Genomic DNA, 24,886 nt, shown 5'->3' with positions numbered 1-24,886 from the left:
TTTTAACAATTGATTGAAGGTTTGCATAAGGACATCGTAAATATATCAAATGAGAGAATTCAAAAAATGGTCCCATAAGCTCCCAATGCATACGACTATCAAACATCAACACCCGCCATCAACATTGTGGTCGAAACTATGTTGTTGCCGCCAAGATGTTATCTTCATCAAGGCCGCATTACATTGACATCACAGCTGACACTTATCATTGCCAATAATGCAGCTGCACATTGTCCTTGTTATAACTCGTAGTCATTAATGTGATGTCTCGGCCCATCAATAATGACAATAATATTTTCGCCATTTGGGTAGCACATATCATCACTATGAAGATCAATGTGCACCATGCATGTCTTCATTATGTTGTATATATGCTACCAAATGATTTTAAAAAAAAATGGTGAGCTAAGTTTTGTGACTTGCTTCCTTGTCTTCATTATGTTGTATATATGCTACCAAATGATAAAAAATGGTGAGTTAAGTTTTGTGACTTGCCTCCATAAATTTCATGACAAAATTGATTTCTTATGGGCCATTTGATCATTTGAATGTACCAAGCTTAGGTGTTATAAATGGTATGTATGTAAATATTCTTATATAAATTGTAAAGAATAGCATAATTAATAAAGAGAAAACATTTGAACCATGATAGATTTTATATAATTTGAAATTGCTTTTAAAATAATGTGATATAAAATTTAATTAATTAGCCATATGTTATATTAATCTCAAAACAAATTTAAATATATAAAACTTACCCTCTTCTCATCCAAATAAAAGGAAAAATCCTGAACTGGTTCTCTTTAACAAACTAGCAGTCTTTACAGCGAACTGTTAAGCATCATGGGGTATAATCCTCTTTCAGAGGCAATTTAGCAAACGCATGGCAGGCCAAGTTTGGAAATAGCACCAAATACATCAATAATAATAATAACGTTATAGGCTTATCCATTCTAAAGGTCCATCTGGTATGGTTGTAATATTTGTAGCAGAAATTGTAAAATCCTTAAGAAAAAAGAAAAAAAGACTTTTTTATTGAAGTCAGCATCAAATTTCAAGTATCAAAACTTAAAAGTTCAATAAAATAGTTCTGAATCTGGTTCAAGTTTCTCACACTCATGGAAAGAAAGATCAATATTCAATACAACAAGAGAAAAAAATGCAAAATAAAAAAAAAATCAATAATTTCAATTATCAAAACTTAAAAAATCACATCTGAATCATCTCAGGGCTCATCTGTTTGCTTCAGTAAAAAAAAAAAAAAAATTGCTTTTGAAATACTGAATTTGTTAAACTCCATTACCAGATCTTCTGATTTCTACTCTAAAATCACTTTCAAACTCCCTCAAAACACAACAAACCTGTAAGTAACCGAATGAGACCTTTGCTAGTTTTGATTCTAATAAAGAACCTTGGTGAGCCGTGTGGTAATGCAGAATATAACAAAATATGTCCCCCTCTGCCTTCTACTTTCAATATCTTAATAGGTGGATGAGTAAAATAGATCCACCAAATCCATGGTTAAGAATCTTTGAGGAAATCTGCACAGCTTTGGCTGTTATTGCTTGAATTTATCCAGAAGCAGAACTTCCTTCCATGCTTCGTAGAACATCCAAGTAATGCCAGATGAGGGCATGACCTTCAAGCAGCTCGCCCCCCAGCCTCTGTAGAGCCCGAGAAAGCCCACCTCCCGAACAACCTCGGTGAGTGCAGCCGCCATGTTGGGCGGGCATTTTCCCTGCATTTTTCCGATCATGAGCCGTTTTCTCGCGACTTCAAGAGGGAAGCTGATGGTGCTCGCCGTCAAGCCTAAATGGAGGAATAAATTAGAGAAATAAATTAGGATTATATATATATATATATATATATATATATATATGAGCCTATGAATCATCACAGCTGACTTGCTAATAAATAAGGTATCTCTAAAATGAACAATAAGCAGTGAAAATGATCTCATAATCAGAATCAAACTCCATAGAGATCCAAACAATAAAAGTCCATAGGGTTCCAAACAATAAAACATCCACAACACCAATTTCATGTGCTAATACCAAATAAAATGCACCCAAGAGCCATGACCCGCATAGTCAGAATTCAAATTCATTCCTTATTTTTAGGAGCGTTTACATACATACCACACATTTTTTTCTAATTTACATATCTACCACATAAACATTGATATTTACATACATGTCAGTCAAATTTTTAACATCACATAAAAAATACCACCATCAGTATCTTTTTTTAAAAGTGAAATACACCTTTTTCATGCAGAGATTTATGAAATGAAGGTGTTATAAATGTAAATATGAAACTTAGGGTGTTAGATATATAAATACATAAAAATTGTGAGGTATGCATGTAAAATTCCCTTTTTATATGAATAATTTTGAAACCACTGCTCAATAAATTTTGCATCAAGTCAAGTGGTTCAGAATGCTTCATAACTTCTATTTGTGAGAAATATCTTCAAAGGACCACAAACTTCATATCAATGCTTTCACCATGAACTTCAAATAACATTATAGATCATAAAGTAAACATGTGACCGCGAAAGTTACATTCTGTGGTTCTATAAAGCATAAAAGAAATGATTTTATTCAAGATTGTAGCGAATTTACAGGTTTGTCAAGAAACTTCATTAAAAGAAAGGATTACGAAGGAATAGATTCATATTAAAAGTTCAGGTTTTGGGACTGTTTGGAGAAGCTAGGTTCTATTGTGTTTTATTGTACAATATAAGCAGGGCTCTATTGTGTTGCTGATAAAAGTAAATGTCTATTATGTATTTAAATATCTAACACCTAAATTTCCATAATTACATTTATAATACTCAAAATTTTGACATCATCTCAAAAATACCTGTTGCTAACTTTTAAAACTGAAATACACGTTTTTATGATAGGTTTATGACACCAAAGTGTTAACAAGTATAAATATCAAACATTGGGGATTAGATATGTAAATACATAAAAATTGTGTGATATATGTATGTGAATTTCCCTTGTAAAAATCATATTAAAATTAATCTCTCAAATGTTATATGACTCGCAATTCTTTGGAAAAAAAAAATTGCCATGACACTGGTATGAATTGATAGAATGCTGCTTTCAGTTTTCATATAGCTATACTTTTTACTCACAGTTGTTACAACAAATACCTTAAAACTTCAAGAAAGCAGAGGCAGATAGACAATCAGAGCCATAGATTGCATTAAGTGTTACCATGAAGTAAAGTAAGGTCACAATTTTGGCTATAGGAACATATTGTGGAAAGATTTGCCGCTCCAAGTACCATAAAAAAAATTTTGTAAAGATGCTTATAAAATTATAGGGGCAAAGAAAATATTTCTTATTTCTTTGAAAATTAGTGTGAGCATTATAAATATGATCCTTTAAAAAAATTTAGACCAATAATTTTTTTATAGTTATCACACATTAACATATTATGCGGTTAAAAAGAGCTTCCTACCACACAATCTTTTGCAAAGAAGCAAAAAAACTGCAACCAATAGTAGATGAGGTAATAGTATCCAAGCATTGGAAAAACTGCCCCAAATAAACCATAATTCAATAAACTAGCTTAATAGTTATCGATATATGAACAAAAAACTAAAGATAAAATCACACCTGAAACAGCCCCAATCAATAGTAGCTCAGGACGGTTCAGATTCTTTTTCTTCTTTGACCGACAATATGATGTCTTTATTTTCTCATACATGAAATAGTAACACGTGCTGTAAGGAAGCATGCCGACAAGGGTTGGAAATATGCCTGCATATAAGCCCCTAACACCATCATCTCTGTATATTCTACTGAAGGCAAGGCTAATGGATGGGTAGATCTCTCGATTCACAGTTAAACGATCCTGTTAGCATAAAATTGTGATCAGAGAACAGCACAATCTGGCATAGAGTTCTGGTGAGAAATTCTTTGATTGGTCAAAATAGGAATTAACACTTAAGAGAATTGACATGAACAAGTCTGGTAAGTGCTTGACAAATTTTAGTCATTTAAGTCATATCAGGGATAAAGAAAATTGGTCTTATAAAATTGTGCCTTGTGACCACTAATCTTAAGTTTCGAATAAAAATATTAATTTTATTCCAATTATATAGGATTAATTTTACGAGACCACATTCTATATTCATGGTCATTGATTGTTACATTGTGTTCAATAAATTCTGCACAAATATTTTATGCAAGTTTTATTAAAATGTTACATATAGCCCTCGTCCATATCCTTGCACACTAGTTTAATCTACTGGCATTAAGTTTAATTTTTGCCAAGTATTATATAGTACAAATTACCCTAGTTAATTTTATGTTGTCGTACATTCAATAAATGAGATTCCAACTCATATTTGTCGATAATGCACAAGTATGTTTCATGCAATGGAAATATTAGCGGGTAGAGTTTGATGGTGATGATTTTTATTTTATGTAAGAAGATGTAAGGAAACCCAATAGAAATAATATGAGGCTTGAAAGGCTTTTACAAAGTGTAGGTTCAAATGTAGCTAAGATCTATCAGGATATAGTGGGATTTAAATTAAGTTTTAAATTGCCGATTTGTGAGGAGGTTAAGAGGGATTTATACGCCAAGATATCACGGGTGGAAGGTATCTTCACAAATCGGAGATTAGGAACAAAGCCATGGAGTTATTTAGGGTATTTATGTGGAGGTTTTGGTGAGAACAGTGAGAAGAAGGTTAGTTAGCTGTGCTTGGACAAATTTTGAGTAGCTTGGTTATTTAAGAATTGGTGTAATTATGTAAAAAATTAGAGAAGCTCCACAACACTTAAAAGAGATTTGTTGATGAGAACAATAGAAAGACTATGCAAATAAGATAAAACATAAGTATTAAACTTCTCAAAAAATAAGGATATCCAGGATCAACAAATCAAGGCTAATGGTTTAGCCATTAAGCTTTCTCTAAGGAAAAAGAAAAGACTTCTCCAAAAGATTTCCATTTCATTTAACATATTTTCCTTATAGATTTCATAATATTAAAAAGCATTGCACATAAAGAAAAGATCAAAAAAAAAAGATAGTCAAATTATCATAACTAAATTTTAGCCACTATTTATTATTTTCCAATAATATGAGCTAGAAAGATGAAACTACCCTCTGAAATTCTCATAAAGATAGTTGGTTGTACTTGCTTTGACTTAGACTTGACTTGGCAAAGTGAAGTGACAATGATAAAATGACATATAGATTTAACTCCAGTAATTTTGCATTATGAACCCCACCTGGATAATAATTCTAGCTCATATTACATTTTTCACATTTAGCATTCTTACATTGCAAATACTATTCACGTTAAATTCAAATTAAAAATAATTTTTAAAAAATGAAATATTGTAAAATGTAAGAGAACTAATGTCTACTGATAGCCATAGATCTAGTGATTGGTCTATATTAAACCGATCTTAGATCATTATTATAGCTCATAGCAATGCACAATTCTTATATTATTGGCATATCAAGGTACAAAAAAAAATAGTGAGTATTATGAGCGCCTTTTGTGTTCTATGTGGGCTATTGAATGCACTATTTTGTTTGGTTTGGTTAGCTTAGGGATTTAATCACTGGTTATTTAGTTTACATGTATAATAGGGCCTTCATGCAGACATAGAACTATTGCGACATCATTATCTGATGACATATAATGTTAACAAACGGTTAACAACAAAATTAGATAATAAAATAGAAGAAGAATATGAATTACTGTTTGGTGAGAGATTTTACATGTTTGTCTCATTGTAGGAGTTAGTGCTGCCTATGAAAAAGAAAAATATAAGATTTGAGATCAATCTAAGGCAAAAGAAAATGAATCTTCATTTAAGCTAGTATGTTTGCAAATAAACATGAAAATGATGAAAATGTTGAAGAAGACTAAGATTCATAAGATGATAATGATGGAGGTAAAGCTTGAAGGTCAATGATGATAATAATTATATGAGTATTTTTTTTATGAACAAAAGACTTGCAAACAAACTATTTCTTATGTTTGGGTCTAAATTCCAAAGTTTGTTATTACAACAATGATAATTTTATTTGCAAATATAATTGCTTTCTCTCACATAGAAATTTATTTTTCAATCCAAATGTTGTTTGTTAGCCCCATATATATTAATGCAAGCATATTTCTATTTATGAAACATTTATAGTGTTTTCCATTTAGGATATTTCCCTATATTGTTGAGCTAACTAATAATTTAATCATTTCTTTTTTAGTTTGACAATTTTCAAATGCCAACCATTTAGGATATTTCCCTATATTGTTGAGCTAACTGATAATTTAATCATTTCTTTTTACAATTTTCAAATGCCATGCGGCAAGCTATGCACTATTGGGTTCCAAAAGACTCCTTCACCATAGTATTTTATTCGTTATTGACAAAATGCACCCAGCATTATTCTAATATATTCATCCCTCATTATATCATTCATAATTTGGCCACAAGCAATTTCAATATTAGTGATTTTTCACCACCTAATATTTAAATTCATATAATATACATGACCCAATTACAGAATTCTCAGAATTTATCTTTAATCTCCGTAACATTCTCGTACAGCATGATACTCCTTGAGTAAAACAATATCCTAGAGAAAAATAAATCTACAGAAAGTCATGCTAGATCAGCAAGCAGAAACACCATCTTGCTAGTGTACAATGACAGCATCTAAAGGAAATTATTTAAGCAAAAACAACCTAAAGGTACCCTAACTTAAGGTACGATATTATGGATCTAAGAAAAAACCATGTAATAAGTTTATTCATTTTGCTGAAGGATCCAAATAAAGAAACAGAAACATGCAGTATAAATTAAAGGAAGATTTACATGCATACCACAACTCAATTACTACGTAAGTATGTAATTACATATCTAACGCTTAAACTTCAATTTTGACATACCACCTCACCTATGCATGAAAAGGTGTACTTCACTTCTTAAACATAAAATGGTGGTTTTTTTTTTTTATGTGATATCAAAGATTTGAGTGTTATAAATGTAAAAAAGCAAAATTCAGATATTAAATATGAAAATTCATAAGAATTGAATGGTATTCACGTAAATGCCACAAAACTAAATAGTCAGGCTTAAGAAAAATGCCAATTCTTCTGTCTTCACAACTGAAGAATCATGCAAGAATAGCAAGTAGTAGGATCAATTGCTGTAACATAAACATCAAAGAATTTTAACTTCCATATTACTGTAAAATTAAAATACCAGCTCATGTATCAAAAGTGAATTTTTCTATTTTAACTATCAGTAGGAGCATTCTTAAAATTTCTACCTTAATTACTTCAAGAGGGTGGCAAACAACTGTGCTCACAATACCAGCCGCAGCACCACCAACAGCAATAGGAGAGAGCCATGAGAACGACAGATCCATCTTTATACTGCCAACTTGCAACTTTGGATTTCCCTCATCTCTCCATTTCTCTTGTGCCGATGTTAACATTCGCTTAACACTTTCAAAAGTCGCGAGTTCAATTGCCTGGGTTGGTACTATTCGCACCATGTTGATCGTGTTTCCAGCCCAAAGGCCTTGCCAACCATTCTCTTCAATGATCTGGAGAAAACTGCCGGTGATGTGTTTGGATCCAACTCCAACGATCATTCGTGTCCTGAAATTGCCATCCATGCAAACTATAACACAAAAAATGCAAATTGTAATGATGAAAGCGAAAAAAATCAACGTTTGCATACAACACCGCTGGTCACAAGGATATGTTGGCAGGATAAATTAATTGCCACTAATACCATACAACTGAAAATTGTCTAAAATTCACAAAAGCTAAGGGCTCCTTTGGCATCACTTCTACCTTTTTGTTTTCTCATTTTTTTAAAATATATTTGGTTAATTTAGAATGCTTTTATTTTTATTTTTAAAATAAATCAACTTACTTTTAAATATACTGAAAAAACAGCTAAAAGATGTAACTACCTCAACCAAGCATGTTTTAATTTAAATCAAAACATAAATAAAGCAAAAAATAAAAGTGGCCCCAAACGGCTCCTAAGATAAAGGCATATTAAGGGCTGATACAATTTCAATTGACATCATGAGCAGATAAAGCAAAAAAAAAAGAAGAAGAAAAAAATAGCAAGCCTAAATTATATGATAAAAATATTAGAAACTCAAAACCTGTCAAATGATGAATTTAAGTGCCGTGATTTTGAATTTAAATTGCAAAAACTTTTCAAACGTGAAAGGAATTTATCAATAAGTTACTCTTGCATAACATGGTCCAATTTTGAGCTTAGAACTTGTTTGGTGCTTCAATTCATCAAGCTGGGAAGAAGACAGGACCACATTTTTACAATTTTCAATTTTGTGACGACTGCAATTTCTTTGCAGCAAAATAATTCAACGAAAAAGAGGATCTTAACTTTTGTTGAGTACCAAACACGGTTGTGAGAGTTGTGAGAGTCAAATATTTTGAAGTCAAATATTTTGAACTTATGCATGTATAAAAAGTAGAAATAAGAACTGAAAAAAGTTTAACTCAACTCCCCTACAACCTTTCATTGAAAACCAAATACAACTATTTATTAGAGTTAATTTCTAGATTAGTCGATCAATAAGATGCAGAGGACTCCATTGGATCCTTCTAAATTTGGAAGAACAAACCATGCCCAACACATGGAAAAGCAGAACTATGTAGAACTTTCTGGAAGAACAAACAATTTTCCCCACTAGCTTCCCTGCAGGCTCTCCTACAATTGTTTTCCCTGCAAGTTTCGGACGTTGATCCTTCATGCGAGATCTTTCAACCGCCAGACCTCCCGATCTCCTTCCAGGACTGACAAATCATCTACACATAGTCGAACCTATCCCCTAAAGCCTCTCCTGCCACTAGAACTTCTTGCAAACCTACCCGTTGCCTGCTGGACCTCCTACCAGAACCGTCAAACATAATCCTGCGGCCGGTTCTCTCTCCTACAGCCTTTCACCCCGTCGGACTTCCCTTCTGCAAGTTTTCCCGTCGCCAGATCTACCTATGCAGGAATTTCCCTTGCAAATTTCAGGCAACTGGACCTCTTCCCCATAGGTCCCTAACAGTCGGAAATCATCTTCGCTTGCTAGAAAACTTCACACCTTACTGACATCTTCTTGCCAGCCGCTAATTCTTAATTTCTGTAGCAGACACTGAGGCGTCCTCCATAATTTCAAATGCATGAATTATGGAAATGAAGAGAAGCTTGTTACAGAGGAGTTCATCTTTGGTTTCTTTCAAAACGACTTGAGAAAGATTACTACAGATGCAAGACTGAATTTATCATGGAATAAAATCCCAGCAGCCGGCCAACATGCCCTTCTCCGTCGGTTTCTTCCCTGCTGCCCAAAAACTCCATGCAGGTTCTTTGTTCTTCCTTTGCCACTAGAACTCTCTTTGCAGCCGGAAATATCATGGTGCATGCCCTCCTCACTACAGAGCATCTTCCTCTCAGAGTTTTTTCTTGCACCAGGCCCTCCGGATTTTTTCCTGCAGCAAGCCCTCCTCCAAAACTTTTCCTGCAACAAGCCCTCCTCCGAAACTTTTCCTGGAACAAACCCTCCTCCGAAGTTTTTTTTCTTGCATAAGACCCTTATCTGAAATCTTTCCTGCAGCAGGCCCTCCGCAATCTTTTCAGCAGCAAGCCCTCCTCCGAAATCTTTTCAGCAGCAGGCCCTCCTCCGGAGCTTTTCCTACAATAGGACCTCCTCCAAAATCTTTCCTGTAGCAAACCCCTAAAGTTTTTCCTGCAACAAACTCTCTTCTAAAGCTTTTCCCTTGAGTTGGCACTCCTCTGAAGTTTTTTCTTTGCAGACCATGCTCTACAGCTTTTCTTGTAGGTTGTCTACTTCCTTGCAAACTTGCCTGCAACATAACTTTAAGAGTCTTCTGCCTACCTACAAACACTGCAAAAACTGCATTCAAAAATAACTACAGTCAACTAAAAATATATCTAATTGCTCTAAGGTTGATTACCAAGTACAGGATAAAGACTTCAAGTTCTATCTCACAAAAAATATTTCTCATCCATTGTTTCAAATCAAAATTAAACATAGTTGTCAATCGTGTTTCAACTTGAGGGGAAGTGTTAGAAGTTATATTAGGAAATAATTTATTCTTATTAAAATTTATAAGAATTAGATTTATTTCATATATTGGATTTATTTATTCTCTTATTTTAGATTTATTTCCTTGAATATTTTAGGCTTTCATATTTTATATTGTTTTCTTTATCTTCGAGTAATTATTATGAATTAATTAATTAGAGATATAGGTGTTACATATTTTCTTTCATTTTATTTCATTTTTTTGTCTTTACTATTCTAGAAATCATGTGAGGAAGAATTCTGATGGAGGACCTATTGCAGGAAAAGCTCTGGAGGAAAGCCAGATACAGGAAAAAGCACCGGAGGAAGGTCAGATAAAGGAAAAAAGCTCAAGAGGAGGGTCTGATTGAAACAAAGCCATCGGAGGACCTGCTGCATGAAGAATTCTGGTGGAGGCTCTATTGCATGAAAAGCTTCGAAGGAGGGTCTGATACAGGAAAAAACTCTAGAGAAGGGTCTGTTGTAGAAAAAGTAATGGAGGAGGTCTGCTGTAGAAAAAGCTTCGGGTAGGCCTGTTGCAGGAAAAGCACTGGAGGAGTGCCTGTTGCACGAAAAATTTCGAAGCAAGGTCGGTTGCAGGGTAAGTTATGGGGGTTAAGGAGGACAGAGAAAGGCCAACACATGTAATAACTCCTATAATCGATAGAAGGCAGCCCTCGTCAATGACTAGAAATATAAGAGCGGTCATTTTCGCATTTGAATCTGGAATGTATTTGGGTCTTCGATTTCTGGACTGAACATAATTGATTATGGAAGAAGATAGTTTCGGCCAGTGATGGAGGTCATCCTTGCTAGTAGCAATTTATTCTCTTTCACTGTTGTTTAATTTCTTACAGATTACACATTTCCACAAAGCAGAACGATTAAAACTTCTAAAAAAAGGTTTGGATAAGCACCGCAATTCAGGCAATGATGAGCATCGCCTTCAAAAACTTGAAGGCCTGACGTTATCTCCCTCCCAGGAGACACCAAAGCTCCAAATCCCAATCTTAATATGTTTGCTTGCTTTTTACATTTCAAAACCTTATGATGTAAGCTGTAACAGAAATTGAACAGTTCCATTTGTGAAATTTGGCGATGAGGACATTGGTAGAGATGAACCAGATGAGAAGAACGAGATGAGAAGGCAACTGGATGTGGACTAGCATGGTTATCTCCCTCCCAGAAGACAACTGGCTCTGATACCATGTTAAAATTCAGAATAAAGCGGAATTATTTTTGTTAGAATAGAACCAGAGCAAATCTTATTGATGCAAAAAAAATATAAATACCCATTATAGAATCTATAGGTAAGTAAAAAAAACATTATAAAAAGGAAAAAAGGAAAATAAATAAAAGCAAATCAAAGCAATTAATACATAATTTTAAATATTAATATTTAATATTCTAATATTAATTATAATACTCTCCCTCAAGTTGAAGCATAGATGTCAGTCATATTCAATTTAGACTTGAAATCATCAAACAGTGTCCGAGGAAGGTTTATAAGAGAATATATGTCAGATGACCGCCCAATGTCACAAATGAAACACAAATTTCCCCGAACTCGAGATTTTTCTTAATGAACTGACGGTCAATCTCAACATACTTCGTGTGATTATGTTGGACCGTGTTGTGAGCAATGCTAATATTCATCTTGTTATCACATAACAACTATAGGGAGCGGAAACTGTCACGTAGTTCATGGAGCATGAAGCGTAACAAGAGAGCTTCACAAATTCCCAAAGACATTGCCTGAAATTCGGCTTCCGCACTGCTTTGAGCAACTATAGACAGTTTATAGCTTTTCGGCATGACCAAGTTTTCCCACACAAATGAGCAGTATCTCGAGGTAGATCATCGATCGTGGACGGACCCGGCCCAATCCGAGTTTTTGTAAATAGCAATAGAATGAGAGGTGTGACAGGAAAAATATGAACATGACTGTGGTGTGTATTTTAAATACTGGAAAATCCAGTGAATAACTTGAAGGTGGTGCTCATAGGGATCAAGCATGAATTGTCTGACTATCCCAACTACATGCCATATGTCGGGGTGTGCATAGGCAAGGTAGATAAGTTTCCTCACAAGACGTTGGTCGTGTGTCTTGTTAATAGGAACTAAATTGAAAACATCAATAAGTTTTTCATTGGGATCCATCGGGATAGTCACTGGTTTGCATAAGAGAATATTGTTCTCCGTCAAAAGGCCAATCACATATTTATGTTGAGGCAGGCAAATACTCTGAGATGGCCAAGAACCTTTCATGCTTAAAAAATACCGGAGAGATTTCAAGTTCTTCATTTCAAAAGAAGTAGTAATAATGCCTTTCAAAGACGCCAATGCTGATGTGAGAACAATATCATCAACACAAACAATAAGAATAAATACTAGCCGCTAAAGGAATGACGGAAGAAAAGTGTGTCATCTGATTAAGCCTGGTGAATCCATGGTCTACCATCACCTTTGTGAATTTCCCCAACCATGCCCGTGGTGACTGTTTCAATCCATAAAAGAATTTTCACAGTCTACATATTTACCTCTTAGAGGCAGCGTATTCAAAGCCTGAAAAAAGTGTCATGTATACCTTTTCTGTAATATCGCCATTCAAGAATGTATTCTTGACATCGAGCTGGAATAAGGACAAATTCAAATTTAAGGCAAGGGATAAGAGGACCTGAATTGTATTTAATTTAGCGAGAGAAACAAATGTCTCCTCGTAGTCAACTCCGTAAGTTTATGAGTACCCTTTAGCAACCAACCGTGTTTGTTATTTTTAAAGAATCAATTAGATTTAAACTTGAGGCTAAAAATTCATCGGCATCTCACTGCTTTCTTGCCTCGAAGAAAATCAATAATGTCCCAAGTCTAGTTTCGTTGAAAGGAATTCATCTCCTCTATGACAGCAGTTTTTCATACCGGGTATGTTAAAGCAGCCTCAATAGTAGATGGAAGTTGATGATTGGTAAGGGTCTTAGCACATGCTCTGAAACATAGTTTGTCATAGTACAGAGAGAGCTTGTCTGATTGCATATCTTACTAGGGGAACTCCTTACTCATTTATAATAGAAGCAGTGTTATGGATGTTGTCCAAAGGAGATTCAGGGTCCAACAAGGGGTTAGCGAGCTTCAGATTAGGTGTATCAGAATAAGTGCATCAAGTGTAGACACAGAGAGGGAGGATGTGTTGGTGGAACCAAAGGGACAAGGGGCTCTTTGGTGGCAAGAGAAGTGAGTGGAACCAAAGGAACAGAGGGTTCCTTGATGGTAGGTGATGGGGGGGAACATCCACAAGAGTAGAGTAAGGAACAATGTCCAAGAACTCTAGCTTCCCTTCACTAGAGGTCGAGTTAAGGAAAGTAGGGAACGCTTTCGCTTTCAAAAAAAAAAAAAATCAGCACTCACAAAGACCTTATTTGTGGTAGTGTCAAAGTACTAATACCCCTTTTGAGTGGCAGAGTATCCGAGGAAAACACATTTAAACCTAGAATCAAATTTACTCTGATTTGATGTCATGTTTCGAACAAAAATTGTGTGCCTAAAAATTTTGGGATCTAAAGTGAATAAAACCCCATTATTAGAAAAACACGATCTTAAGACGGCTAAAGGGTACGAAAGTTGTTAATTTTTTAGAGAACTCTATTGATGAGATAAATGGCAATAAAAATGACATTATTTTAGAAACATTTTGAAACATTTGAGTGAAACCTAATGGAGCTAGTAACGTCGAGGAGAAATCAGTTTTTCCTCTTGGCTATCCCAGTTTTTTTAGAATTGTCAGTACACGAACTATGATGGAGGATGCCCTTACTTACCAAGAATCTCCTAATATAGAGTTAAAAATTTCACAACCATTGTCAGTCTGAAGGACTTGAACAGAAGTTTTGAATTAGGTAAAACTAAATGTGTGAAAGTTTTTGAAAGTGACAACAACTTCAAATTTATCTTTTAAAATATAGACACACGTCATTCGAGTGTGGTTATCAATCAAAATAAGAAATCACCGTTTCGGTATAGCTAGGAGTGCGAGAAACTCCCCATAAGTCATTTTAAATAAGAGAAAAAATAACAACAAATGTGTGATTGTGTGGTGGATCAAAAAAACAATGAAATTTAGCTAACTGACAGGTTTTACAATTGAATTTAAGAGAATTTTTATTAGTAAATATCAACAGATATAATTATTTTAGATAATGGAAACTAAGATGAACCAAACAGTGTAATAACATAATAAAGCATTCAGTAGACTAAGATAAACTGCAACTAGTAGGTGGAGTGTTTTTGTTCTTCGTTCTTTTCTCTTGAAAGAAGTAGAGCCCGCCTACTCGCTTAACAGTTCTAATCAGCCTCCCCGAACGACGACCCTGAAAGACACAAACATTAGAGGGGAAAAAATAACTCAATCAATATCATATGTCTAACTTACTGATAGATAAAAAGTTACACTTCAGCAAAAGTACATGTAACACGGATTCTAGAGTTATACTTGTTATTAAAACAACAAATCATTTATTATCAATGGAACTTTGGAACCCATCCGCAATTTTAACAGTATTTTTCTTTGAGCAAGGAAAGTATGTCGAGAAGGTTTAATAGCTTCCAGTCATGTAGTCATGGCACCTGAATTAATGATCCATGGACTATAAAAGACAAAATAAATGAGTGTCATAGGATTAATAACTTGACGAATGTGAGATGTTGACAGACAGGAAAAGAGCGAACTAGATCCAAACAGCTTGATTAAGTGTTTCATTTGATTTTTAAGAGAATTGGAGGATTATGAATTGTTCTAGGTAGAGCCTAGTTGTACCATGTTGGATTCAAATCCCGTAGTGAGACCCTTAATAACAGAAGATTTGGTTGAAGATTTGGATGCAAGTTTCCCGTGAAGCTTCCAACACTTATTATGAGTGTGGTTGGGTTTGTGATAGTAATTACAAGTGGGGTGCCAACCCGAGGTTGAACACTATTAGAATCCAAGGCGGATGCTTCGACTGACCGAGTGAAAGTACCAAGCATGACAAATCTTCGGCTCTCTTCGAGACGAATCTTAGTAAAAACAGCACAATTAAAAGAAAGAGGAACCCGGCCAAGAATACTGGCCCCGAAATTTGTCAAGATCTTTGTTGAGGTCTGCCAAAAATTGGAACATGCGGTCCTTTTCTATAATTTTCTAGAAGAGAGATAGGTAAGTCGAAGATTCTAAAGTGTAGTTATAATACAGATCGCATTTCATCCATAATGCAACCAGATAATTGTAGTATTGGGTCATGGTCTTAGATCCTTGTTCTGTTTCATTGATTTTTTTAGATGTCTCATAAAGTTGGCTAGAATTCCCTACATCTAAGTAAATATCACAGACTGTTGCCCAGAGGGCACTTGCGGAATTAACATATATGATCGGCCAATAAATTACTCCATAGAGTTGATCAGCCACGACATGACTAAAGAATTCTCTTCCCAAGCTTCATATGTTGGATCAGACTTTGGAGGTTCACAAAGCCCACCGGTGAGATGATCGAATCTCCCAGGCCCTTCGATAAACAAGGACACGGATGGAGACCATTGGAAAAAGTTATCATCGTTAGTTTATGGGTTCTAATTAAGAAGTTCATGTTATTTTCTTGTCTTTCATTCTGCAAAGAAACGGGGATTGAAATTAATTCATCGGTGGAATCAAGAACATCTTCTGATGACGGCAATGCTGGAAAAGCACGGCGTGACTCCAATTGAGCCAAACAAGATGTTAGTTCGTCGAGACATCGTAAAGTTCCAACTGCTGTAGGAATGGCCTCTGGAAGGGTTTCATGTTGGACTTGGTCGGCTGGAAGAAGGTTCCAAGAGAGGCTCCGACAAACCTGTGGGAGAGGAAGTCTCCTTTTCCACCAGGAAGTTTCCTTAACAGACGACGATTAGAACAATGAAGGATGTGGCCTGGAGCAGACAGCAGGATCTAGAGCAAGAAGTTTACGAAGCGGTCCTTAGCAGACAGCGGGTTCTGAAGCAAACGGCGGGATTAACTCCATGGAGTAAATCTGAACAAAAGGAGGGATCTAGAGCAGACAGCCTGGAGCAGGCCTTGTCGGCTGAGGAGTTGAACAGGTCAGTTGGCAGCAGCAAGGTTAAGACCACGGCTTTGATAGCATGTTAGAATAGAACCAGGGTAAATTTTATTGATGCAAAGAGGGGTATAAATACCCATTATAGGATCTACTAGCAAGAAAACAAATAAAAACATAATAAAGGGAAAAATAAAAGTAAATAAAAGCAAATCAAAGCAATTAATACAAAATTTTGCATATTAATATTATAATACTCTAACAAATTTCTTGATATGAAAATAGAGTATAAATACTCTTACATGAATCCTAGAATAGAAAAAACAAGAAAAAAAAGATGTAACACGTATATCATCAATTAATTAATTCATAATAATTAGTTGGAGATAAAGGACGGGAAATAAAGTAGGAAAGTCTAAAAATCAAATCCAAGGAAATAAATACAATACTCATAATTTTTAACAAAAATAAATTATTTCCTAATATAACTTCCAACACATAGGAAGAAAATTATGCATTATTAAGTATAAATTCACTATAGTTCATGCAACTTTGCTTGCTTTAAGGAAAGGAGTCATGAAAGAGCAACGCAAGTCTTATATTAAAGATGAAGTAATACAAATTCGCAAAATTCCCAAATCAATATACATGAAATAAAATATAGCACATTTTCCCATCGTGTAAGCTAAAGCCAGCAGTTATCGTTCTGAAGTATCATTTTTTAACAAACAATTCAGCAAGGGAAACTATTTACATGGGAAGATGGTCTTACTGAATTATTGTTGCAATTCTCCATGACAAGTGAAAGTGAATTTCTTTGAGTAGGCATCATACATATTAAAAACAATTAAAGAGTTAGCAGTTATTATGACTTTTTACGGCTTAAAATATCTATAAAAAAATATTGAGAATGAATGACAAACCTAAAAACCTTAAGATTTATAAAAATGAATGTATATAAAATAGGGAACTAGATATTGAAGACTTGTTCACGGATAGAGTAAACATAATTTGTGAATAAAAGCTTGTTTAATCACAGTGAACAATTGACGCGAGGCTAGTAGGAGACCCGAGACCGGTTCGATCATAGTGGCAGAGGGTCGGTTAGCCCTCCTCTAGAGCTAGGGTTGTCGTCCACTCCTAATAGCAGCAAGGATATTTTTGTCTGTTTGTTTTTATTAGGTTTAGGTCATCTATTGATAAATAAACATGTCGTTTATTGTATTATGAGTCTATGGTTCAATTGAGTTTTGTGAGGGACTGTGCCCCCTTTGCGGTTCTTGGATGGGGACAAGTCTGTACTCACAACATCAGGTGATAACAACTGCATTTCTCCGTTGTTGGTGATGGCATCCCAAGTCTCTTTCTTTCGTCAAGCCTTCAATTGGTGATTTTTACATCCCGATCGGTTGTGAGAGTAGAAAACTCTTGTAGCATGTATTTTTTATTTGATTAACGCATCTCATCTTTATTTTGGTTTTTTTTTCCCGTCTCGGATTATTTTCTTGCTTGTTCTTGTTGAATCTTCTTCAACCACCCTACTCCGATATCATTTTGCATCAGATCTAGCCAAACCTTGATTTCATCCTATGGTTACCAAAATCCTCCCAAACTTAAATCCACCAAACCATAACAAGATTCTGACCTAACCCTTAATCTCCTTTGCTGATTTTTAAAATCAACAGCCCTAAATAACTTTTCTACTCTATATTAGTTTCATACACCTTCTTTCACCTCCCAAACCCAAACCCACAAAACCATAGCAAAATATTTACCTAACTTTAATTCTCCATTGCTTATTTCAAAATCAGCAATCCTAAATAACTTTTGCACCAAAAATCCGTCTCATACACCACCTTACCTAAACTCTAGCCAAGCCCCCAAGAATAAAATGGAAGTCAAAGGCCTCCAATTCCGAGAGGTTACAGCAACTCTGCCGCCTTCAACGTGGCCGACCTGATGATATACCAAGAGGAGTCAAAAGCATGGACTGATGAGGTCAAAAGCGTTGACAGATGAGGTCAAAAGCTCCACCAACCATGGTAGATTGACGCGGAGCGGGGAGGGGCCCCAGACTGGTTCGGTCCAAGTGGAGGAGGGTAGGTTGGCCCCCTATTTAGGGCTATGGTTGTCACCTACTCCTAATAGCAGCAAAGATATTTTTGTCAGTTTACTTTTATTAGATTTAGGTCATTTATTGATTATAAATATGTAAATGTTTATTGCATTAGAGGACTTTGGTTCATTTGAGTTTTGTGAGGCTTGTGTTTCATTTGCAGTTCTCGGACGGGGAGGAGTCTATATCCACGGTGTTAGGTGGTCACAATTGGACCCCTCTGTTGTTAGCAGTGACTTCTCGGGTCTCCTTCATAGATCCTTCGGACGGTGATTTTTGTATCATCATCAGCTAAGAGATTAGGAACCTTTTGCATCGTGTATCTTTTATTTGATTAGTGAATCTAGTTATTTTTTTCCTGCCTTAGATTACTTTCTTGGTCGTTCTTGTTGAATTTCGACCGACAATAGCATTTCAGACTAATGACACATCTTTAATAGCAAAGGAACAAGTTTAAAACTATAATTATCTATCAAATAAAGAGCCAAAATAGTCCTCCGACTATTTATATGGGGTCATTTTACTTCCAAAATTTATAAATGTGTTAAATTCAATCTATAATTTTAAATGGGGGTTGAAATAATCCTCCATAGGGGCTATTTCAGCCCATATTAAAATAATATCGGGACTAAATTGATGCTTTTATTGACTCTCGGGCTAAAATGATCCGATGTAAACAGTCAGGGGACAATTTTAGTACATCACTCATTATCTAGTAAAAGGATTCAAACTTTAAGAAGAAGAAGCAAAGCGCACCTGATGGTCTCCAAAGGAGCCAAAACAGCTTTAGTCATGGCACCAGCTAATGCACCGCTGAGGAACTCTCCTACTTCTCTACTTCTAACAAAATTCTGCAACAAAAAATAAATACATGATGAATTATTAGGAGGAAAAAACAATTCTCAGCAGTGAATACTTGCATTTGACAATTCTGAACAAAAAAACGAGTCATTTTAAGCTTTTGAAGTTTGGCTGACATTTGTTCTTTCAATCAGTCATTTGCATTATTTGGGATTAGGGGGAAGTGGAATGTGGAGTTGAGGGTTAAGGGTGGAACAGTATCTTGCAGCCAAAAGAAAGAGAACCAAAGGAAACTGTCCCTGCCATGAAGAACTATATGTAGACTAATAACATACAAAGCCTCCATTTGCCAGATTATCCATCCAATTAATAACGAAATATTTGTTCCGAACCAGTTCCCATGATATTCATTGGACAACAATAGAGAACATGTTCATAGAATCGTTATAAGAAGAAGAAGACGATTAAACACGAACCCTCAGGACTAGGCCAACGTCAGGCAGCCGCAGTTGGACAGCCGCGGGGGAAGCAGCGGCACCCTTGACGACCTCTATCTCTTTGCTCATCGCCATCTCCTCCCCTAATGCATCATCCTGCACCCAGAACACCTTTCGCTTCGACGAATCTGGTTCAAACCCCATGTATCAGCTATCCCAATTTCTATTTTTAGAAACAATCACATGATTCTGACACAGAATGATCAGAAACATGAAGAAAGCTCAAATACAACATGACAATATTTGGCATTTTCGTTGTTTCTTTCTTGCTTGGTAAAAGTATTGCACCTTCTTCAACCCTTCAAGATAGTCACGACTCTCCGCGTCCTCTCTCTCTCTCCTATATTATATAACAAAGCATATATTTGTCGCTTCCTCTGGCGCGCTTGTCCTGCCCTTCTGGGTCCTCGCCTTCAAGTGGGAATTTTGAACGCAGAAATCCTCTGCAAGTGCCATTAGAAGGGGACCGACAGGAAGATTCGTGACATTCGTCCCCGATGGAGCGAACCCTAAAGCAACCTCTTTCATGGCCTCCAGTTTGACCTTCCCTGTTGCCCTCGTACAGCGGATTACAACACTGCCCTACAATCAATTCAACTTCTCTACATTAACTACAGTGATATGAGCTGGACTTTATTTATTTATGAAAGACAATAGCCTTATCTACTTTGTTGAATAAAGTTAAATTTTAATATTATTTTTTGTTTAGGTATTTACATGTATTTCATTTAACTCCTATGTATTTATATATCTAACATTTTAACTTATTTATATATCTAACATTTTAACTTTGCATGTTATATTTATACCACATAAAATTTTTAAATCATTAGTGTTGTAATTTGTGAATGAACAAATGTACTTAGTGAACAGTTCAAAATCAACTAGATTAATATTTGATCATATTTGTGAAAATAATAATTGTTAAATCCAATTTTTTCCTTTGAGGCATGCCCAATGATCGGAATGGTAGGGATCTTGAGAGAGAAAAAAAAAGAGACTTAAAAGTGACAACAAATAAAATGATACGAATAAACTTTTCTCGTAAAGGCTACCTAGGGTACCACTAGGCTCTTTGTCCCCTTTTATATATCAAAAATAGGAGTTACATTATAAGAAGAGAGAGTTCTCCCTACATGAGTGGTTGGTCAGAGATAAATTTTCGTCATCTCTCACAAATCTCGATGTATTGCACGGGTCTGGAGGTAGTTTTTTGAATGAGAAATGTTCAAATTTCGATTAAAAGTGATCAAGAACTCCAGTTTCAACCAACTTATATTCAAACTGACTGGCTCGACAAAACGGACCCAACAGTATAAATATCAACCCAATTCGAGTTGAGGCAATCCCACATCAAGCCATTTAACTGTTTCTGAAAACTTTTCAAACATAATTGCAAGGTCAAACAAATTTCAAATATAAAATGCTTAAAGTTAAATCAAGTTTCTCATCGAGACAAATGTAACAAGCCCAACATAGCTAAATTTCAACATCATTAAGCAACCAAATGTCCATCAAACATCGTTCAATCAAAGGGATCTCTCTGGACAGTCCGATCAAGAGTGTTTTAGATTTATGTCTAAATTGTAATTTGGACTCTATAAATAGAGTCTCAAACCCCTTATGAAAGGGAACCTGGACCCGAGAGCACTCATGTTCAAAGTCTGCAGAAGAGAGAGTTGCGACCCTGCATTATGCATTATAGATCCGACCAACTCCGCTTGCTACTGCCTCCTCTGCCCTTCTTCATCGTTGCTTCTTCTAGTAGTCTCCTCAAATTCCAACTGCCATCGTCACCCCCTCCGCCTCAAGCCACCGCTCCATTTGACCAACTCTGACGGTCGCCACAGCTGCTTTTGGTTGCCTCCTCTTTTAGTTGACGCATTTTCTGGTTGATGCCGCTTCTATTGGTTGTCACTTGTGTCAGTCGCTGCCACCGCCTCGAACCACTGCCTCTTCCAACAACCGTCGCCTCCTTCGATTAACTTCGACCACCACCGCTGCCTCTAGTCACCTTCGACCATCGGCACCTCTGGCCAACTCCTGTGCAATGATACACCACGTTGACGGTGTAATTGTGTGCTCTAAATACAATGTAACGACCCCTCCCGAAGATTATGTAACAAAGCACCCCCAATAAGATGACTTTCTTCAGAGTCCTAAAACTCCCTAGTTACAACTCCCAACTTTGATCCATGTAGCCTACAAACGTTGCCTCCTCACACTATTACAACCTACATGACCAATAATGACCTAGGAGATAACCAGCTCCTACAACTCTTGACTCTGACCCCCGTAGCCTATGAGCATAGTAACAACTCACCACTATAGGCTATGCGACCAATAATGACCTACATTATCCCAACTTTTGCAACTCCCGATTTCAGCCTCAACGACCTACGAACGTCGTCACAGCTCACCACTACCATCTATGTGACCAACAACGACCTATGTGGTCCTCGACTCCTACACCTGAATCCGGCCCCCATGGCCTACGGCGTCATCACAGCTCACCACTACGTCATATGTGGCCAACAACGACTCACGCAGACCCCTATTCCTGTAACTCCCGACTGGCCCCCGTGGCCTTCAGATGTCGTCACAGCTCACTAATGTGGCTTATGTGACCAACAATGGTCTATGTGGTCCTCAGCTTCTACGGCTTCCGATTCCAACCCCCGTGGTATATGAACGTCGTCATAATTCACCACTACGACCTATGTGACCAAAAACAATCTATGTGGTTCCTAGCTTGTGTAACTCCATCCTTTGGACCCCGCGACCTACGAATGTCATCACAACTCATCACTATGGCCTACATGGCCAACTACCGCCTACAAGGTTCATACCTCGTGCAACTCCTAACTTCAACCCCCGCGGCTTACGGACATTGTTACAACTCGTCATTACGGCCTACGCGGTTCATAGCTCGTACCACTTTTAAATTCGGTCCTCGTGGCTTACAAACATTATCACAGTTTACCACAATAATTCATGCAACTAACTACAACCAACGTAGCTTAGAACTCCTCCAATTTTCTATTACTACCTCAATGATCAACTGACGCTTTTGAAATGACCATCTGCAGCTCACATGAGCAAGTATTATCATGAAGACCGATTATTGTGTATAAGCCAAAATTGGTGTTACGACCACCATCTATAATATTTACAACACACTATTGTCTCAATGACAACCAACTACGACCCTTGTAGCCTACTTTCATCAAGAATGACAATTCATTATAACTAGACTGCGACTACGATCGACAAATAACTATTGTACATTTACAATGACTTTCTTTTAACTTCATCTTCCCTAATTTAGGAGAAGTGTGAATCCATGTACACAAAATTACACAGTGAATCATTTTAACTCGGCAAGGCCCTGTAGGTTTTTTTTTCTTTTTTAGGATTTTCAGCTTAAAAATTTTTGGTGTAGTTATTGGTTGCTTACTTCTATCTGTGTGTGTGTTGGATTTTTGTGCAATACTATATAACTCATTACTAGGCTGTCGTGAATTTTCTAGCACGCATCAATGAGAAAAGTCAAGAGAGAATAGTCTCTTTTTTACACGTTATGGGCTTCCTATTCATAGTAGAAAATAAAGCCAAGTATAAAATTACATGTTTGGTATACTTTAATGGAAAAGTTACTGATTATTATTATATTATTATCAATACCCTGGTTTAATAGGGATGCTATGGGTATTTATGACGTCTTTTATGGTTTTTGCTTCAATATGGGAGTTGCATGTCATTAATGAGCCTTTTTATATTCATAATTTATTTTTTGCACATTTTTGCCCTTTATCTTTTGATCTGAGCTGTTGGCTTGTCTCGAGAATTGTGCAGATCATTTTTTTTTGTACATATTAAGTTTCACAGTTTTTTTGTTCCTTAATAGCGACATCTGCGTATTGTATAACAGAACTTAAAAGAAAAAAATGCAATAACATGACTCACTAATGATGCTCCCTGTTTAGGCATTTTTCGTGCTCTGTTACGACATCTTTTGAGCTATATTGATGGCTCGGAAGCATTTTTCTATGAATCAACACTTTGCTCAGTGTTGTATTGACTGCTTGTCGGTGTTGACTAGCGACCTGGCTATGGGGGAAATCGTCGGTCGTGATATCATCCAGCTCAAGTCTTAGCCTTTGTCCATCTTATTTTATAAGTCATACCGTCTTTTGATCTCTTATCTTGGAGTCTTTTGTTTTCTCGTCCTTTGGGGATTTTTTTTTACTCGCCCCAGAGAGGCGTTTTTATTTGTTTGACCTATCGGAGAGCCTTTTGTTTGCTCGCCAATAAGAGATTTTTTTTTTCTTTTGCTCGCCATAGGAGGGAGTTTTTTGTTTGTTCACTGCGAATGAGAATCTTTTGCTTGCTCCCCTCAATGAGTTTTTTGTTTGTTCATCTGCGTATTGCGAATGAGAATCTTGAGAATCTTTTGCTTGCTCCCCTCAATGAGTTTTTCTTTTTTTTTCACCCCCCTAAGCGCAATTTTTTGTTTGCTAGCTCTGGAAGGGGGCCATTTGTTTGTTCGTCCCCGACTGAGTCTATTTTTTATTTTTGGCTAGCACCAAAGGGGAGTTTTTTGTTTGCTCGTCCTTTAAGAAAGTCTTTTGGCTTTAACGTCTTGTTCACCCACTTAAAACTGAATACATATCAAATTTTTTATTTTGCTTCAAAAATAAATATTCATTCAAAATTTTAAATTATTTAATTAAGATAAGCAAGTTGAGTACAAATCAAATATGATCATTAAAACAATTAACCATGCAAATATGAACATACATTGAAAGTTCATCTCAAGCTCAAACAAAATATAAAAAAAATTTATAATTCGACCAAATTCAACAATTAATACTTGACTTGACTTGACTCAGATCGAGTGCAGTCCTACATATCATGTAAAAAATCTCATTATTTTTATACTTAAGAAATGAAATATTTTTCATGTACCTATAACTGACATGCAAGTAAAAGATTAAAGTTTAGATGTTAGATGCATTAATACATAAAATTTTAAATCTTTTTATTTTTTTAATTAATTATTAATTTATTTTAAAGATATTTTCTTATTGCAATGTTAATGATATTTTCACATATCAATTTGATATTAGCACAAAATGGACGGCAGATAAAACATCGATGTCTTATATTTAAATTTGATCCAATCATCGATTGATTGTTGATATTGGAGTCTAACTTAAATGAACAGATTGATAAATCAACAGATGTTTAGATAATAAATAATTAAAATTAAATGATTATATATATGATTATACATATATATATAT

At 35.8% G+C, this 24,886-nt stretch overlaps 1 protein-coding gene across 2 annotated transcripts; it reads right to left on the bottom strand.

Annotated features, from left to right (window-relative positions):
• Positions 1-1,175: 1,175 nt before the first annotated feature.
• Positions 1,176-20,155, bottom strand: LOC110024763 (probable mitochondrial adenine nucleotide transporter BTL1). Of its 2 annotated transcripts, XM_020724918.1 has the most exons (6): positions 19,869-20,155; positions 19,560-19,708; positions 19,039-19,133; positions 7,315-7,648; positions 3,633-3,870; positions 1,177-1,809 (listed from the first exon to the last, which is right to left on the bottom strand). In XM_020724918.1, the coding sequence occupies exons 2-6, from the start codon at positions 19,653-19,655 to the stop codon at positions 1,559-1,561; spliced, it is 1,014 nt and encodes a 337-aa protein (XP_020580577.1). In that variant the 5' UTR covers positions 19,656-19,708; positions 19,869-20,155; the 3' UTR covers positions 1,177-1,558. The 2 variants fall into 2 exon arrangements, with proteins under 2 accessions (XP_020580578.1, XP_020580577.1); XM_020724919.1 differs by having other exon boundaries at positions 1,176-1,809; positions 19,560-20,155.
• Positions 20,156-24,886: the final 4,731 nt, after the last annotated feature.

Source organism: Phalaenopsis equestris, unplaced genomic scaffold (assembly GCF_001263595.1).
Source record: "Phalaenopsis equestris unplaced genomic scaffold, ASM126359v1 Scaffold000273, whole genome shotgun sequence".
Lineage (NCBI taxonomy): Eukaryota > Viridiplantae > Streptophyta > Magnoliopsida > Asparagales > Orchidaceae > Phalaenopsis > Phalaenopsis equestris.
This window is presented reverse-complemented; position numbering and strand designations above follow the sequence as displayed.